This window comes from Protobothrops mucrosquamatus, unplaced genomic scaffold (assembly GCF_001527695.2).
Source record: "Protobothrops mucrosquamatus isolate PMUCROS unplaced genomic scaffold, P.Mucros_1.0 scaffold_198, whole genome shotgun sequence".
Taxonomy (NCBI): Eukaryota; Metazoa; Chordata; class Lepidosauria; order Squamata; family Viperidae; genus Protobothrops; species Protobothrops mucrosquamatus.
In genome coordinates this window covers 528,239-542,293 of record NW_015386274.1, presented here as the reverse complement: position 1 = coordinate 542,293, position 14,055 = coordinate 528,239, and the positions used below count along the sequence as shown (strand labels likewise).

General features: G+C 37.3%; 1 protein-coding gene across 1 annotated transcript; it reads right to left on the bottom strand.

Moving 5' to 3' along the window:
* Positions 1-8,839: 8,839 nt before the first annotated feature.
* On the bottom strand, positions 8,840-11,019 carry RAI2 (retinoic acid induced 2). The gene has a single exon (XM_015825273.1). The coding sequence runs from the start codon at positions 10,851-10,853 to the stop codon at positions 9,234-9,236; it is 1,620 nt and encodes a 539-aa protein (XP_015680759.1). The 5' UTR covers positions 10,854-11,019; the 3' UTR covers positions 8,840-9,233.
* Between the last annotated feature and the right edge of the window lie 3,036 nt (positions 11,020-14,055).

Genomic DNA, 14,055 nt, shown 5'->3' with positions numbered 1-14,055 from the left:
TTTTTATTCAGAATCAAAACAGCTGAATTCCAAAGGATCTTTATTCTTTTTTAAAAAAAAAATCAAATGTGGATTTTTTTTGCAAAATGGCTGAATTTCTATGCTTGGATGAGGGAAATATTATTTTTAATTAATTAATTATTTTATTATTATAATCACATACATATATTATGTGAAGCATATTTCCATAAAAACAATAGCCATATACTTGTATTGTAAGTATATGTTGTGCACAAAAAAAGCTATCTTTTTACAATTTTAAATTATGAAAATGCATTTTTACAGCATGTTGACAATTTAAGGAGAAAATAATTTCTTTTTTAAGAAGGAACTTCTTATGGCTGATTTGAGCAGCCAACTCCCAAGTGAGCAATAACTTTCACTTTGCTCACAACTATATAAGAAACATTGTACTGAAATTCCATCTAATATAAAGATATATTGTACATAGTGTTCAAGTTTTTTTAAGAGTGTGTTTTAAAGGTATCTTTGCACTGTGACAGATGATAAACTGCAGGTTTTTGTTTGTTTTGAATCATAAACAAAATCTACATTATACATTTTCTCCCTAGTTTATAGGTGTTAATATATCATAAAGCTGTGTCCTAAGACCAGTCACATTTGTTCCAATAAAACATAGGGTCACATAATGTTGAGATTCCCTGGTGGGGACCTGGTGAAGTGTGGAAAATAACTGCCTAAACAGATTTCCTTTTGCATTCTAAAATATGATTTTATGTCACCAGGAAGGAACACAATGAAACACACCATCTTGTGTAGAATCCAGAAGGATTTCAGCCTGTGTAAAGTTTCTAATTAATTGCAAAACTTTACCTTCAGTCACTTTCCACTGCATGTGAATGGCCTTTGCTGGATGAATATATCCTCATACTGTTCATTAATGCCTGTCTGGTTTGTTTCTCATTTCATAGTGGGGGATGGAGAGAAGGGGAAGGGAGGAGAAGAAATAATTAATGGACAGATACATACAGGGCAACTTCTGGCACTATGGAATATTTGGCACTATGAATTCTCATGTGGCGCTGTGCCATTTTATTCTGGGAAAATATCTGGAAAAGAATGGGATGCCTCTCTAATGTCTTTCAGATATAAAAAAAGTCAGTGACTTCTTTTAAGAAAGGAATTGAATTACACTTGGATGCATAATTCATCTGAATCTTGGTGCTTTATCTGTAACTTACAAAAAGTTTTGATAATAAAATACTTTGCTGTCACTGCCAATATAATATGAGGGACAATTTATGTACTTTTGCTGAATAGAGGATCAGATATTCTGTTTGTCCAAGTGTTGCTAGAAAAGATATAGAAAGGAATGTAGTTTTTATATTTCTTACTGCCTTTTTATATGAAAAAACTTCCAGTTAAAATACACATTTGTTGTTTAAAAATGCCTTGTTTATTGTATTAGTGTATTAGTAATACACTAATTACTCAGGTTTAACTAAAAATGGCAAAATTGGAAATCTTTTTTGAAGCGATGCATTTCTTTAAATTACTGATGCTGAATTTAAATGAGATCACTTTGGTGATGTCCTATTTTCTGATGAATTTCTGGCATTCATATTATACTTTACTTCTCATAAGACTGTACAACATCTCCAATATATAACTTTCTTTAACCATTACAGTTATTTATATATGCTCAGGTATTTAAAAATAAGCTGTAAAGGCTGTGATATCTTTTATATCTTTTGATGTCTATTTCTCTCAGTCAAAGTTACATAAACACACCTATTTATCTCATTGTGAAACGTGATAGTTTGTATTTGGCACATAATTGTGTTTGTAATTTTTAAAGGTGACATATATTACACCAATGAACTTCCATTGGTACCATTGGAATTTTTCTTGTTCTCCATCTTGCATCAATATGCTTCATAAATTTGTTCTAGAGAATGCAGCAGATTTGAAGGATGTGTTGGCAATGGGAGAAAAGTCAAATTTGATACTAAATAAGACATTTAGTATAACTTATTTCAGGCACTGTTAAAGGATATTTTAAAATTGTATTCAAATACCAAACAATCTTACAAAAATCTAGTTGTTTTCTGGATTGCAGATAAAATGTCACAAATGTTATTCAAGTAAATTTATATGTTAAAAGTGGTTATAAAACAACACAATATTTTAGACCATGAGGTTTCTCTTATTCATTTTGCTAATGTGTCTTTGAATAGTGCAAATAATGTATACTACATCATGTATACAAACCTACATATGAAACAAGAATGCTACTGAAATTTTAACTTTGTATATGACATGATACAAATTATGTTAGGTACATTTTTCATTATTTTCAACTGGATGTTCTCATCTAAAGAGAAAATAAAAGTTGCTTGATATTTACTTGTCAATTATTTTTGTAATGTAATGTCTTAAATCTGTAACTGACTAATCTCATTACCATGTTTGGTAGCTACTAATACATCAATTAAAATATACTTTAATATAAAATACATGGTTTGAAAGGATTTAATCTTTACAGAAATAATCTTTGAGTGAAATTCTAAACACTGATGTTAACATACTGTAAATTATCAGATTTCTTTGAAAATAGAATCAACTAGGCTGAATGTGGATATTTCTTGAAATAGAAAGGTTTTACTGATGATTGTAATGGCTATCTAATTAGATAACTCAAATGCTTAGAAAATTCTAAATGCTCTTTTTGCATAATCCACAGAATTTGTTAGAAGAGGCAAGAATAAAATCTAGAGAGCAGGCTATTGGTCAATTCCTTATTCCAGAATTAAAATTAAAGATCATCTAAAGACCCCACACAAATGTAGTATGGTGATATACTTTTCATGAAGTATCTGAATTTTTAACATGCTTGTAAGTGTAGGGTTCAGATGATGCAGTGTGGTGGTGAAGGTTTAGTCACGGTTTAGTCAGGATTGTTCTGACAAATATTGGAGGAGAGAATGCTGTCCATACTGCTCAGGCCCCTGAAAGAAAGGCAGAATATAAATCTAAATAAATAAATTGGAACATTCTAACTGTCCTTTTATTAGTACACATGAAATGACAGGAAGAGAAGATAGTTCAAGTGCAAATTATTTGCATACAGAAAGTCCTAGATTCAGTGCTGATGCTTCAAGGAGTTTCAAACACTACAAATAGCACTAAATTTGTAAGTCAAGAGTTTCTTGTCTGCCCACAGAACACATGTAACAAAACAAAGGGCATTTGATCTCCCAGAATTTGCTACATTTTGCATGCCCTGCAATACAGAATGGAATGCCAAACAGCTATCCCAATAAAGCAGTACACAAAACAATGCAATGTTGTTGCTGAAGCAGTCTTAATGATGTTTACTACTCTTAAGCCTAAAACTAGGTTAGTTTAGGTTAGATATTTCCTTCTGAGAATAAGAACAATTGCAGCAATCTGAAATGATGTTCAAACAGTAAGGCTTAGGCCTCTTGCAAATGTGGATGGTGCTTTTCGGTACATAGCAGTAGGTTTTCTAAATTCCCCTGTTGTGCTGATGAACCATATGATTAGCAAAGATGTAATCAGTTGATCATGAAATGAAAACAAGATGGTATCAAAATAGTATCTGCTGTCTCCTTGTAGGAATATACTGCATTAGATGTAATCAAAACAGTAGTTCAGCTAGCAGAATTGCAAATGAAGGCAAATATACATGTCCCAGGATAATTTTGTAGGATCCAATCTGAGTCGGTCACCGGGACCAGAGGTTTCACCAACACCTATGGTCCCATTGATTAACTCAGATTGGATTCTGCAGAATTCTTTTGCTACAAACCAATGAAAAGATCAAAGAAACATAGTTTATTGGACAATTGGTGTAATACTAGGAACAATGAGTAGGTATACGGTGATGGGAAAACCAACCTCCTGAACAATTAAGTTCAGTAAGGATTTTGGATTGCTAGGCACAGAATGAAGATGTTCTTTAGGTGTCTAATTAGAGATCAAAACTAGATAAACTGCTATAGGTTCCAAATGTTAGACACAACTTCTAGTATTATTGTTATAACTAGCTGTACCCAGCCACGCGTTGCTGTGGCTCAGTCTGGTAAAAGCGTGTGTTGCTTTTACGTCCAACAGATGGCACTGTTTTTTTAAAAAAGCATGTTTTTACTTGTCACAGGTGTGACATCTATATAATATAGGTATATAAAAACACGTGCATATTCGAATGCAACGTTGTGTCAAAATTTCAAAGCAATCGGTGAAGAACTTTCAGAGATTTAAGATTTTGAACAAACGAACATTTACATTTTTATTTATATAGATTCAAACCATCACTAATTTTTCAGATTATGGCAACATCAAAAAAAATTGCTCAGAGTTAGTTTTTGAAGGGTTCTTTATAAGAAAGATTCTATTGCCCAGATGTAAAATGTCCATATAGTTCTGTGCAATTTTTATGTTCCTTAGTTATGTTTACATCTTAGATTTATCATAGCAATTCTAGTTACTCAGCATTTACCACATACCAAATTATGAAAAGTTGGTACATAAAAAATGTTTTCTAAAGTGACATTATTTCAAACAAAATGAATCACACAGTAGCTTTTCCAGTATGGAAAAGCAAATAGATGTCTGAATTCAAAATCTGTAGGTCAATCTTATAGCAGTATTAGGAAAATTGCAGCATCAGTTTCTACTAAAAACATGCACATGTACATATATATATATATATATATNTGGCCTAGTGGCTAACATCTCTGCTTAACATGCAGACAGCCCAGGTTCGAATCTCAGAAGGGTATGTCTGGCTGATGAAAACCAAATAAGGTTTGAAATAGCTATCCCAGTTCTCCCTTAATTCTTTGTTAGCAATTCAAATTTTGGAACACATATGATGTCGCAGTTAAGCGACTGCTGCCTGTGGATGGCTCTAGGTCAGTGGTGGCGAACCTATGGCACGGGTGCCAGAGGCGGCACTTGGAGCCCCCTCTGTGGGCACACGTGCTGTTGCCCCAGCCTTGCCTCCCCCCGTGACTGCCTCCTTTCCAGCAGCCCCCCTGAAGGAGAGTCACCCTCGAGCGTGGCCCATGCGGAGCAGTGCAGCCAAGGATATGGCAGCCAGGCAGCGTAGACAAGACTCTGCCCTTACACCCCATCATGCAGTTGATGCTGCAGGGCGCGGGCAGAGGATGTGGCCGCCATAGCACTGCTGGGTGATCTGCGGCGGGCCCTGGAGGTGGTGAGTGGTCCTGTGGGCAGGCGGGGCGGGGGATGGAGGGGGCAGAGCAGGGGCGGAGCAGGGAGATGGAGCGGGGGCGGGGCCAGTTTTTGGGCACTCGGTCTCTAAAAGGTTCGCCATCACTGCTCTAGGTTGAGCTGATACAGGCAAAAGACTTCTCTTTCCCATATTTGGGCCGACAGGGTGCTCTAAAAGAAAAAAAGCATTCATCCTCTTCCCCTGTCTCTTGTAGCTAACAAAGTGAGAAAGAGCCTGTGGCCTAGTGGCTAACATCTCTGCTTAACATGCAGAAGCCCAGGTTCGAATCTCAGAAGGGTATGTCTGGCTGATGAAAACCAAATAAGGTTTGAAATAGCTATCCCAGTTCTCCCTTAATTCTTTGTTAGCAATTCAAATTTTGGAATATATATATATATATATGTATGTATGTATGTATGTATGTATGTATGTATGTATGTATATATCTGCAAGTTGGTCCTTAGCAAATCTGAGTTCCTATCACTTGATTCCTCCCCTTCCCACCCAATAAATAAGTGGATTCTGTATTCCATATTGAGAACAAATCTAAGACTTCCCAGTTCAATGCCTGCAATAAAAAAAAAGTAATAGCCCTTTTTAATGTAAAACAAGATTGGAGTGGCACCATCCCAACAAAAATAATGTAAATTGATAAATCCTGATTATATTTTATGATATGAGTGTCTTAATGAATGCAGTCATCTATAAACAGCACTGTAATTTGATGTGATTTATAGCTTCTTATGTTGACAGTTGAGTAGTGCAGCCTGCACTTACTGTGATAGATAAAAAGCAACATAACTTTCATTATTATGATCAAAGTTTCTTGGACATATAGTATTGTGTAATATTTGTGATGTTTTTTTTCTATGATGAAAATAATAAAATTTTATATTGAAAGAGGAAAAAAAAAAAAGTTTCTTGGACATTATTTTGTTTCGTCAACACATTAAAAGGAGCTAAAATCAATTTTATTTGACTGCAAAATTTTGGTTAGTGCATGCAGAATAATAAAATCAAAACCCAAGAAACCACTGTTAAAATAAACATTTCATAGAAACAAGCAGTGCACCAGTTACAAAAAGATTCCCACCAGAATTTCAAACAATACTTCATCAATGCTATTTCACCAATGTTTCAAATCTTACCTCATCTCCATATTAAGATAAGGAAAATGTATAGAAGTGCACTTAACCTCTTAGATGAAAGTTCCAATTATGTCATGTAGCTCTTTGAATGTACAAAGAACTCAATCTTGCAGATGTCAGAAGTTAACATACCATGAGTTATGTTCATAATCTCCCAACTTTCTATTCCACCAAGAAGATCTCAAAGGATAGTATGATCAATAGTGTTATAAGCCATACAGAAGTCCAACAGAAATATAATATAAGATCTTTTCTTTATGTGGATTTAGCTGGAAAATCAACTGTGGCTACTATTTTCATGTTCAAACCAAGGCAAAAGCCAACCATAGTGAGCCATCCATTGATTATTTTTATCACAATCACATGCACTAATATTTTACAAAGTAGAATTTTTTTATATCACTGATTTTCTAATTATAGTTTAAGGAAGATTTCAAGTCAAAGTGAATGATATCTCTGTTAAGAATCCTTCTATAATAAAGACTTTGTTCTGATTATTCATTTTCCAGTTAACTTGCTTAAATCAAGAGAAAAATATGCTAATATTTTCATTGATCCAGGACCATAGTCATACCCTCAATGCCATAATCATAGAATGAACAATTGGAGAAAGTTCATCAGTCAGTTCCCTGAATGTAGAACCAAACTGAAAATAAGCATGAGAGATTTGTATCTATGAAGCATTATGATTGTTGCAAGTCTAACAATATTCATAATGCTTCATAGATGCAAGATTTAGATAGATACAATATTCCAACTTTCCTGTGATTCCAGATATAAAAGATAAAATTATTCTAAAAAGCTCTATTGATTAATTCCTTCCAAATTCAAAGGATACAAGAAGTAATTTTTGTCTTCCCATTCTAGAATAGTTTCTAAAATGGATAAGAGTCTTTATAACAAGTAGGATCCATCAGAGATCATCAACCACTCAATCATTTACCCATCCATTTCATTACCAAAGTTCAAGGTCCTACCTTCAGTCTACTTATGTATGCTCAGAAAAGTCCCTCATTTTAAAAACAAAGTACATAATTAGAAATATCTCCCCAAATTACTAGGAATCCATAAGGATTTGTAAGCCTCTAGGATGCTATGCTCATATAAATTAGAGATAAGTGGTTAAATCTGGTGTCAGATTTACATTTCAAATTCCACTGTATTACTTATTTTGTTATCTTTCAAAATATCAAAACTATTATCAGTATAGTGGCTCAGCATGCAATGTAAAGTAGAATAAAGCATAGCATTTTTCATTGTAGTGACATCTGCACAGAAGACAGCATTATTGAGCTATGACTCTAAATTTAATCTTAAATCATAGGAATCCAATACAAGGAATGTTAGAATTTTTTAGAAAGGCACAAATATAGCACAGCAAAAACAGATATCCAAATAGTCTACAATCTACAGTCTAGCCTTTAAGACCTAGCTGGGCTCTACAGGCATTCAGATGGAGAGCTAAAGCTTGCAAAGACCCAGCCTCCTCCATTTTGTTACAGTATTTTTTACAGTACTTTTTGAGATGATTTTTTTTTCTTTTCCAGTTTAAAGGAAAAAGTTGAGGAAAGATTTTCTTTCCTTCTTGCTTTTGCTCCTCTACTCTTCAACCTGGAGTCAAGGGAAGGTTTTTAAAAGGGATGGAGATTGGAGAGCAGAGGTAGAGAGTTTAGTTTTAGCACCTAATTGGGGCGGTGGCAGCAGGGGGGGGGATTAACAAGTCTGTCGCTCCCACTCTTTTTTGTTTATTTGTTTCTTTACTGAAGAAATGTGGCTTTCTGGGGAGAAAGGGAAGGAGTTAAGCAAGGGAAAGGTTTTGGGAAGCTCGTCCTGAAGCTACCACCTTTTATGCAGGGCACCAGGTTTTCAAAGCTTAGGCAGAGGCAGGAGAGCTTTGTAGCTTTCTGATGGCCATCTGATCAGCACAAAAGATCTGAAAGCAACTGTCATTTCCTCAAGGATTTGTTGGGGTCTGGAAAATAGTGGCTGCTTCCAGGAGGGATGGAGAGCAGTCCCGAGCACAGAAGATCTGGAACGGGGAGGAAGGAGAGAGAGGTGTGGGGGTGCGCTGCAGCATCCCTGTGGTCTATCATAAGGGCGAATGATCATGGGGCTACTGTAGCTATCATAAATTTGAAACAGAGTTGTATGTAGTTTTGTGGTGTCAGTCATAGCTTTGAACCATTATTAAGTGGCCTGTTGTTTCTCCAGGTCTACCTCTACATCCTTTTAAGCATTTCTGCTAGACTGCCTCAATTTTTGCTATAGAAATCATTGTTATAAAATTAATACTGGTAATAGAATTTTGTCTCAATAAAGATTACTATAAATTGGGGATGAGCACCAAGGATGAAAATGGGTAAATAACCCAACAATCTGAAAAATGATACAAATAAATATGAATACACTAGCTATAATACAGTTTCACGTTATTCATATTATAAAAATATGAAATGCAACAAGCATGCTAACACATACAAACATTTATTCTGAAAGTTCCATTCTACTTACTGCTCAGAATTACATCATCAAAGCACTTTATGGCAGTGAAAATAGCTCTTATTCCTCTGACTTGCTCATTCATTGTATTCCATTAAAGCTGAAAATGTGCAATCCACTTGAAAAATATGTTGCTTTTTATTTACTTTAATGAAAAGTTGGGACAAAACATGGTGAGGAGGGAAGCATTGATTGGAAAGATATATCAAGATATATTCTTCTGTCTTCCCTACCCCACCCACTCTTTAATCCTCCATCTTGAAATAACTTAAATATAGTTTAAAATTTAAATGTAATTTAAAATGAAGTGCATCATTACAGTACTTATAATTATTATACCTTAAAAAATTCTAAAACTTCATAAATTATTTTCTTGGAAAAAAGGCTGCAAGTCGCTGCTTTTTAATAGGAAGAATGTGTATTTCTTGCGAGTTCATTTTCTTTAACTTGACATTCCTGTTTTTGATAGGTTTTCTAAGAGCTTCTGCATTATCCTGGACTTCAGGCTGATTCTTCACATCGTAACATTGCAGCCCTGAGTCCTGAGGCATGTCCCTTTTGAAGGAAAAGTTCTTAGTGGAAACCCCTGAGAGGCCTTTAATCTTACCACAGAAAATAGTTGGTACTGCATCTTTGACAGAAACTATCACCTTGGCTGTCTGTGAAGTGCTCACAATTTCTATATTATTGCCAGTTGTGGGTTCACAAGTTGCAATATTCTGATCCACCAGCCATTTGGACTGTTGTCTTAGGAGTTCAGATGAGCTGGAACTGATCACTCTGCTTTCAACCTTGGTTGGGATGTCATGAGGTTTATTTGCCACCGAATGAGAAGTTCTGTCCATCATGGACCCAGAGCAGCTCAAGTTTGTTGTCTCAATACTGTTCATTTTCGGAAAAGATGTAACTGACAAGTCCAAAGCACTATCATTGGGGGCATTCTGGCAACTAACATAGTTTTCCTTAAGGGAAGGAGCTGTTTTCATAGAAAGATCAAGGACTTCAATTTCATTACTCATCTTAATGACAGTGTGCCGATTCAACTGAGAAATTCCTCTGGGGTGGATAAAATCACATGGTTTAGTTTCTTCCTTCTCCAAAGGAGTCTGGGTACCTTTGCATGAATGCAAAACGAAGGAAGCAGCTGGTTTGGAGTAGTCTAAGTTAACCTTAGATTCAACGCCATGAGGAACTGGGATGGGAATGGGAATAGGGACAGGGACTGGGACTGGCAAAGGCACAATCACAGGATATGGCACCAATAAGGTGGCTGGGGGCACCAATGGAGACAAAGGAGAACTGAAGGGCTGAGATGGAAGAGGACATTCTGGAGATGACTGATAGGGTGAAGAGCTCAAAGCTCCTTGAGTAGGAAAGAGGTCTTGTAACACAGCAGCAAATCCTGGTGTCTGAAATACAGGGGGCAGGACAGGATCTTGAGTTGGATTGGAAGGTTTTTGATCTAACAGTTGGGGATTTCCAATAGGAGCAGCAGAACCTTGAAACAGATTGCTATGAATGGAATTGGGAGCACATGGTGAACTCTGAGGTAATACTAATGGAGAATTTAAATGCTGAAATACATGCTGCTCTAAAAGAACAGGCAGTGGGACTGGGCCTTGGGTGGTCATAACATATGGAGTATTACTGTTGGGAGCAATCTGAGGAGTAGTGCTTCCTGCTACTTGCAAATGTATTGGAAGAACCACAGGACTGTCTCCTAAACAAATTGGCTGAAGCACGGTGGCAGCTACTTTGAGAGCAACCCCACTTTGGGATTCTGCTGGTGGTGTTAATATTGATGGAGCAGGCATAGTTACAAGTGGTGAAAGTGCTTTCTTCATCAGATCTGATGAATTGATATTCCAGGCTTCCGCTGTTATCAGCTGGGCTACTCCATTTTCTAATTTGTTGTTAGCAATAGCGGAGGGTGAAGTGGTAACATCCATGGGTAGGTTCTGTGTGTCCTTATATAGTTCCTCCATTATATAGGATTTCTGGAGCTTTGCAGAATTGTAGTTTACATAGCTGTCACTGACATCCACTTTATCTCCAGGCTGCCCAAAGTATCCACATCAACACTATCTGGTCTGCAAAACAGAGACATGTTTTAAGCAATGCATAAATCCTTTGCTTAAAATAACATTTGCAACTTTTTAAAAGGGTGCCTATCACCAAAATAGAACAGTTTCTAGCTTTGAGGGGGCAGAGCTTTTAATCACACAGTGTCCTAGGTATGGGTACAGTATATATGCTTACACAGAGAACATATATCTCTGGAGTGTTATATGAAGAGTCCTAGGGAACATAACTAAGCCATAAACAAAGATAATTGAAAGACTGAAGCAGCTACAAAAATTGTTCCAGTGCAGAGCAAGAATCCAGGCTGTTATTTTATACTTTTAAACAAAGCTTCATATAACGGTATCATGTGACTTATGGAAGCAGCTGCACTGTTTACACTCAACAACAGCCCAAAATTGAGGTCCCCTAAAAATAATTCATGATAAAATTATCCATTGCAGTTTGAAAGCTTTATTTACAGTAAAAGAATCACATTCTGCTTGCCTGCCAATATTCTTAAACCTGTTTTGGAATATGCTCAAAGACAGCATTAAGTGATAGCCCATAGTAGACAAACCACTCAACAATTTACAAATACTGATGCTTCACTGTTCAGCATCCCTTCCTATTCAACTACATACAAATGCAAAGTTTTTACTTATAAAATCTTCAAGACTTAATATCAAAGCAGCTATGTACTCTGATGTAACTTAACTACAAGTTGTCAGAAATAAACCTTTTTCTGTTGTATATCATGAACATTTTTCACATCTCAGAGCAAGTCTGCTCATCCTTAAACCCTATGCACAAATTATTCTGTCATAAAATATATTATGGTAACACTGCTACTAGTATTATCTGATATCTGTTCTTAAAAAGTAATGTATCAGACCTGCCCCAGAACAATTGTTTAGGAAAGCAGACTCTCGACTCCAATCGATTGAAGTTGAAAGGACTTTTACTAAAGTGAGGGCAGAAACTGAAGTTCCCATTCACCGATACAAAGAGCCAAACCCAACATTCCCCATCCCTCCCCTCAATGTCTGGTCTGATGCCACCCAAACAGGATCGCTGTAATGTTGTAGAAAATTCTGGGTTGTTTAAGATGCTGGAATTTCACACCCAAGGCACGTGGCCTTGAAGATGCTCAGTGTAACCGGTACAAATAGCTCTGGTCTTCACATGTCAGCTCCCCCTCCTCATTTCCCACCATTAGATAAACAGGTGTGGATTGCCCAAAATGCCTCTCCCTTCCCCTTTGATGGCAGGATGCCAGCAAGGCACCAGGACTGACATGCTGCCGCCCTTGACAAGGATGCTAGTCTTGCAAAAGGAGAGAGGGAGGGAGGGAGGGAGGGAGGGAGAGAGAGAGAGAGAGAGAGAGAGAGAGAGAGAGAGAGAGAGAGAGAGAACAAAGAAAAATGGGGTTAGATCACTTTGGTTTGTCAGGGTATTGATTGTGGAACTGTTTAAGAAGTTTGATGGCTTTAACATGTTTGATGTCCCACTCCGTTTTAGAAGGGAGAAAGTTTTTCCATACTGCTAGATACTGGACCTTCCCATGGTGTTTGTGGGAATCCAGAAAGTCCTTGACTTCAAAATGCTGCTCCCCTTTGATCATGAGGGGCTCAGGTGGAGGTGGTGGCATTGGGCGCAGGGGAGAGAGTACCTCAGGTTTCAGCAGAGTACAATGAAATATTGGGTGGATGTGCCTGAGTGATTTGGGGAGTTCAAGTTCTACTGTGACTGGGTTAATCAGGCATTTAATGGGAAAAGGTCCAACATATTTGGGCCCCAGTTTTTTTGAGGGTTGCCTGGATTGCAAGTACTTGGGAGATAAATACCTCAGATACCCTACATTAAAGTCCTTAGGCTTTGTGCATTTTGTCTGCTTGCTTTTTATAGGCCTCCCTCGCCTCTTCTAGTGATTTTCTAGCCACTAGCCAGACGTTTTGTAATTGGATTACCCAGTCTGAGAGAGGTGAGAGAGGGGATGTGACCATGGATAATTCAGGCATTGAGGCCACTTTGAATAGGGTAAAGCCTGTACTGCTATGGGTGGAATTATTGTAAGCTACTTCAGCAAATGGGAGGAGTTCCATCCAGTTGTTTTGCTGGTAGTTTACATAACACCTGAAGTACTGCTCTAGAACCCCATTGGTCCATTCACACCCCCATTAGTTTGGGGGTGATGACTGGAGCTTAGTCCTTGGGAAGTCCCCCAAAATCCCAGAAACTCCTGCCCAAACATCAAGGTGAATTGTACTCCGCGATCGGAGATTATTTGTTGTGGAGCCCCATGCAGTCTATAAACATGTTGAACGAAAAGTTTAGCCAAGGCACGGGCAGATGGGATCTTTTGGCAGGCTGTGAAATGTATTTGTTTGGAGAATAGGTCCATTATGACCCACTTCACCGTATTTCCTGAACTGTCAGAGGGTTCTACAATAAAGTCCATGGAGACTTCTTTCCATGGAGCGCTAGGCTCTGCTACTGTTTGAAGGAGCCCTGGTGTTTTCCCTTGCCATTGTTTCGCTGAGGCACATATTGGGCAGCTTGCCACGTACCCCAATGTCCTTTTTCACCAAAACTGTTGTTTGACTAAATGGACAGTTTTTACAAACTCGAAATGTTATGCAGTTTTAGAGTCATGGTTTATAATAATAATAATAATAATAATAATAATAATAATAATAATAATAATAATAATAATAATAATAATAGTAGTAGTAGTAGTAGTAGTAGTAGTAGTAGTAGTAGTAGTAGTAGTAGTAATGTTGGAAGGGACCTTGGAGGTCATCTAGTCCAACCCCCTGCTCAGGCAGGAAACCCTATACCATTTTGGACAAATGGCTGTCCAGTCTCTTCTTAAAAACCTCCAGTGTTGGAGCATTCACCGTTTCTGGAGGCAGGTTGTTCCACTGGTTAATTGTTCTAACTGTCAGGAAGTTTCTCCTTAGTTCTAGGTTGCTTCTCTCCTTGCTTAGTTTCCACCCGTTGCTTCTTGTCCTGCCTTCAGGTGCCTTGGAAAATAGCTTGACACCCTCTTCTTTGTGGCAGCCCCTGGGATATTGGAACACTGCTATCCTGTCCCCCCTCGTCCTTCTCTTCATTAAACTAGAC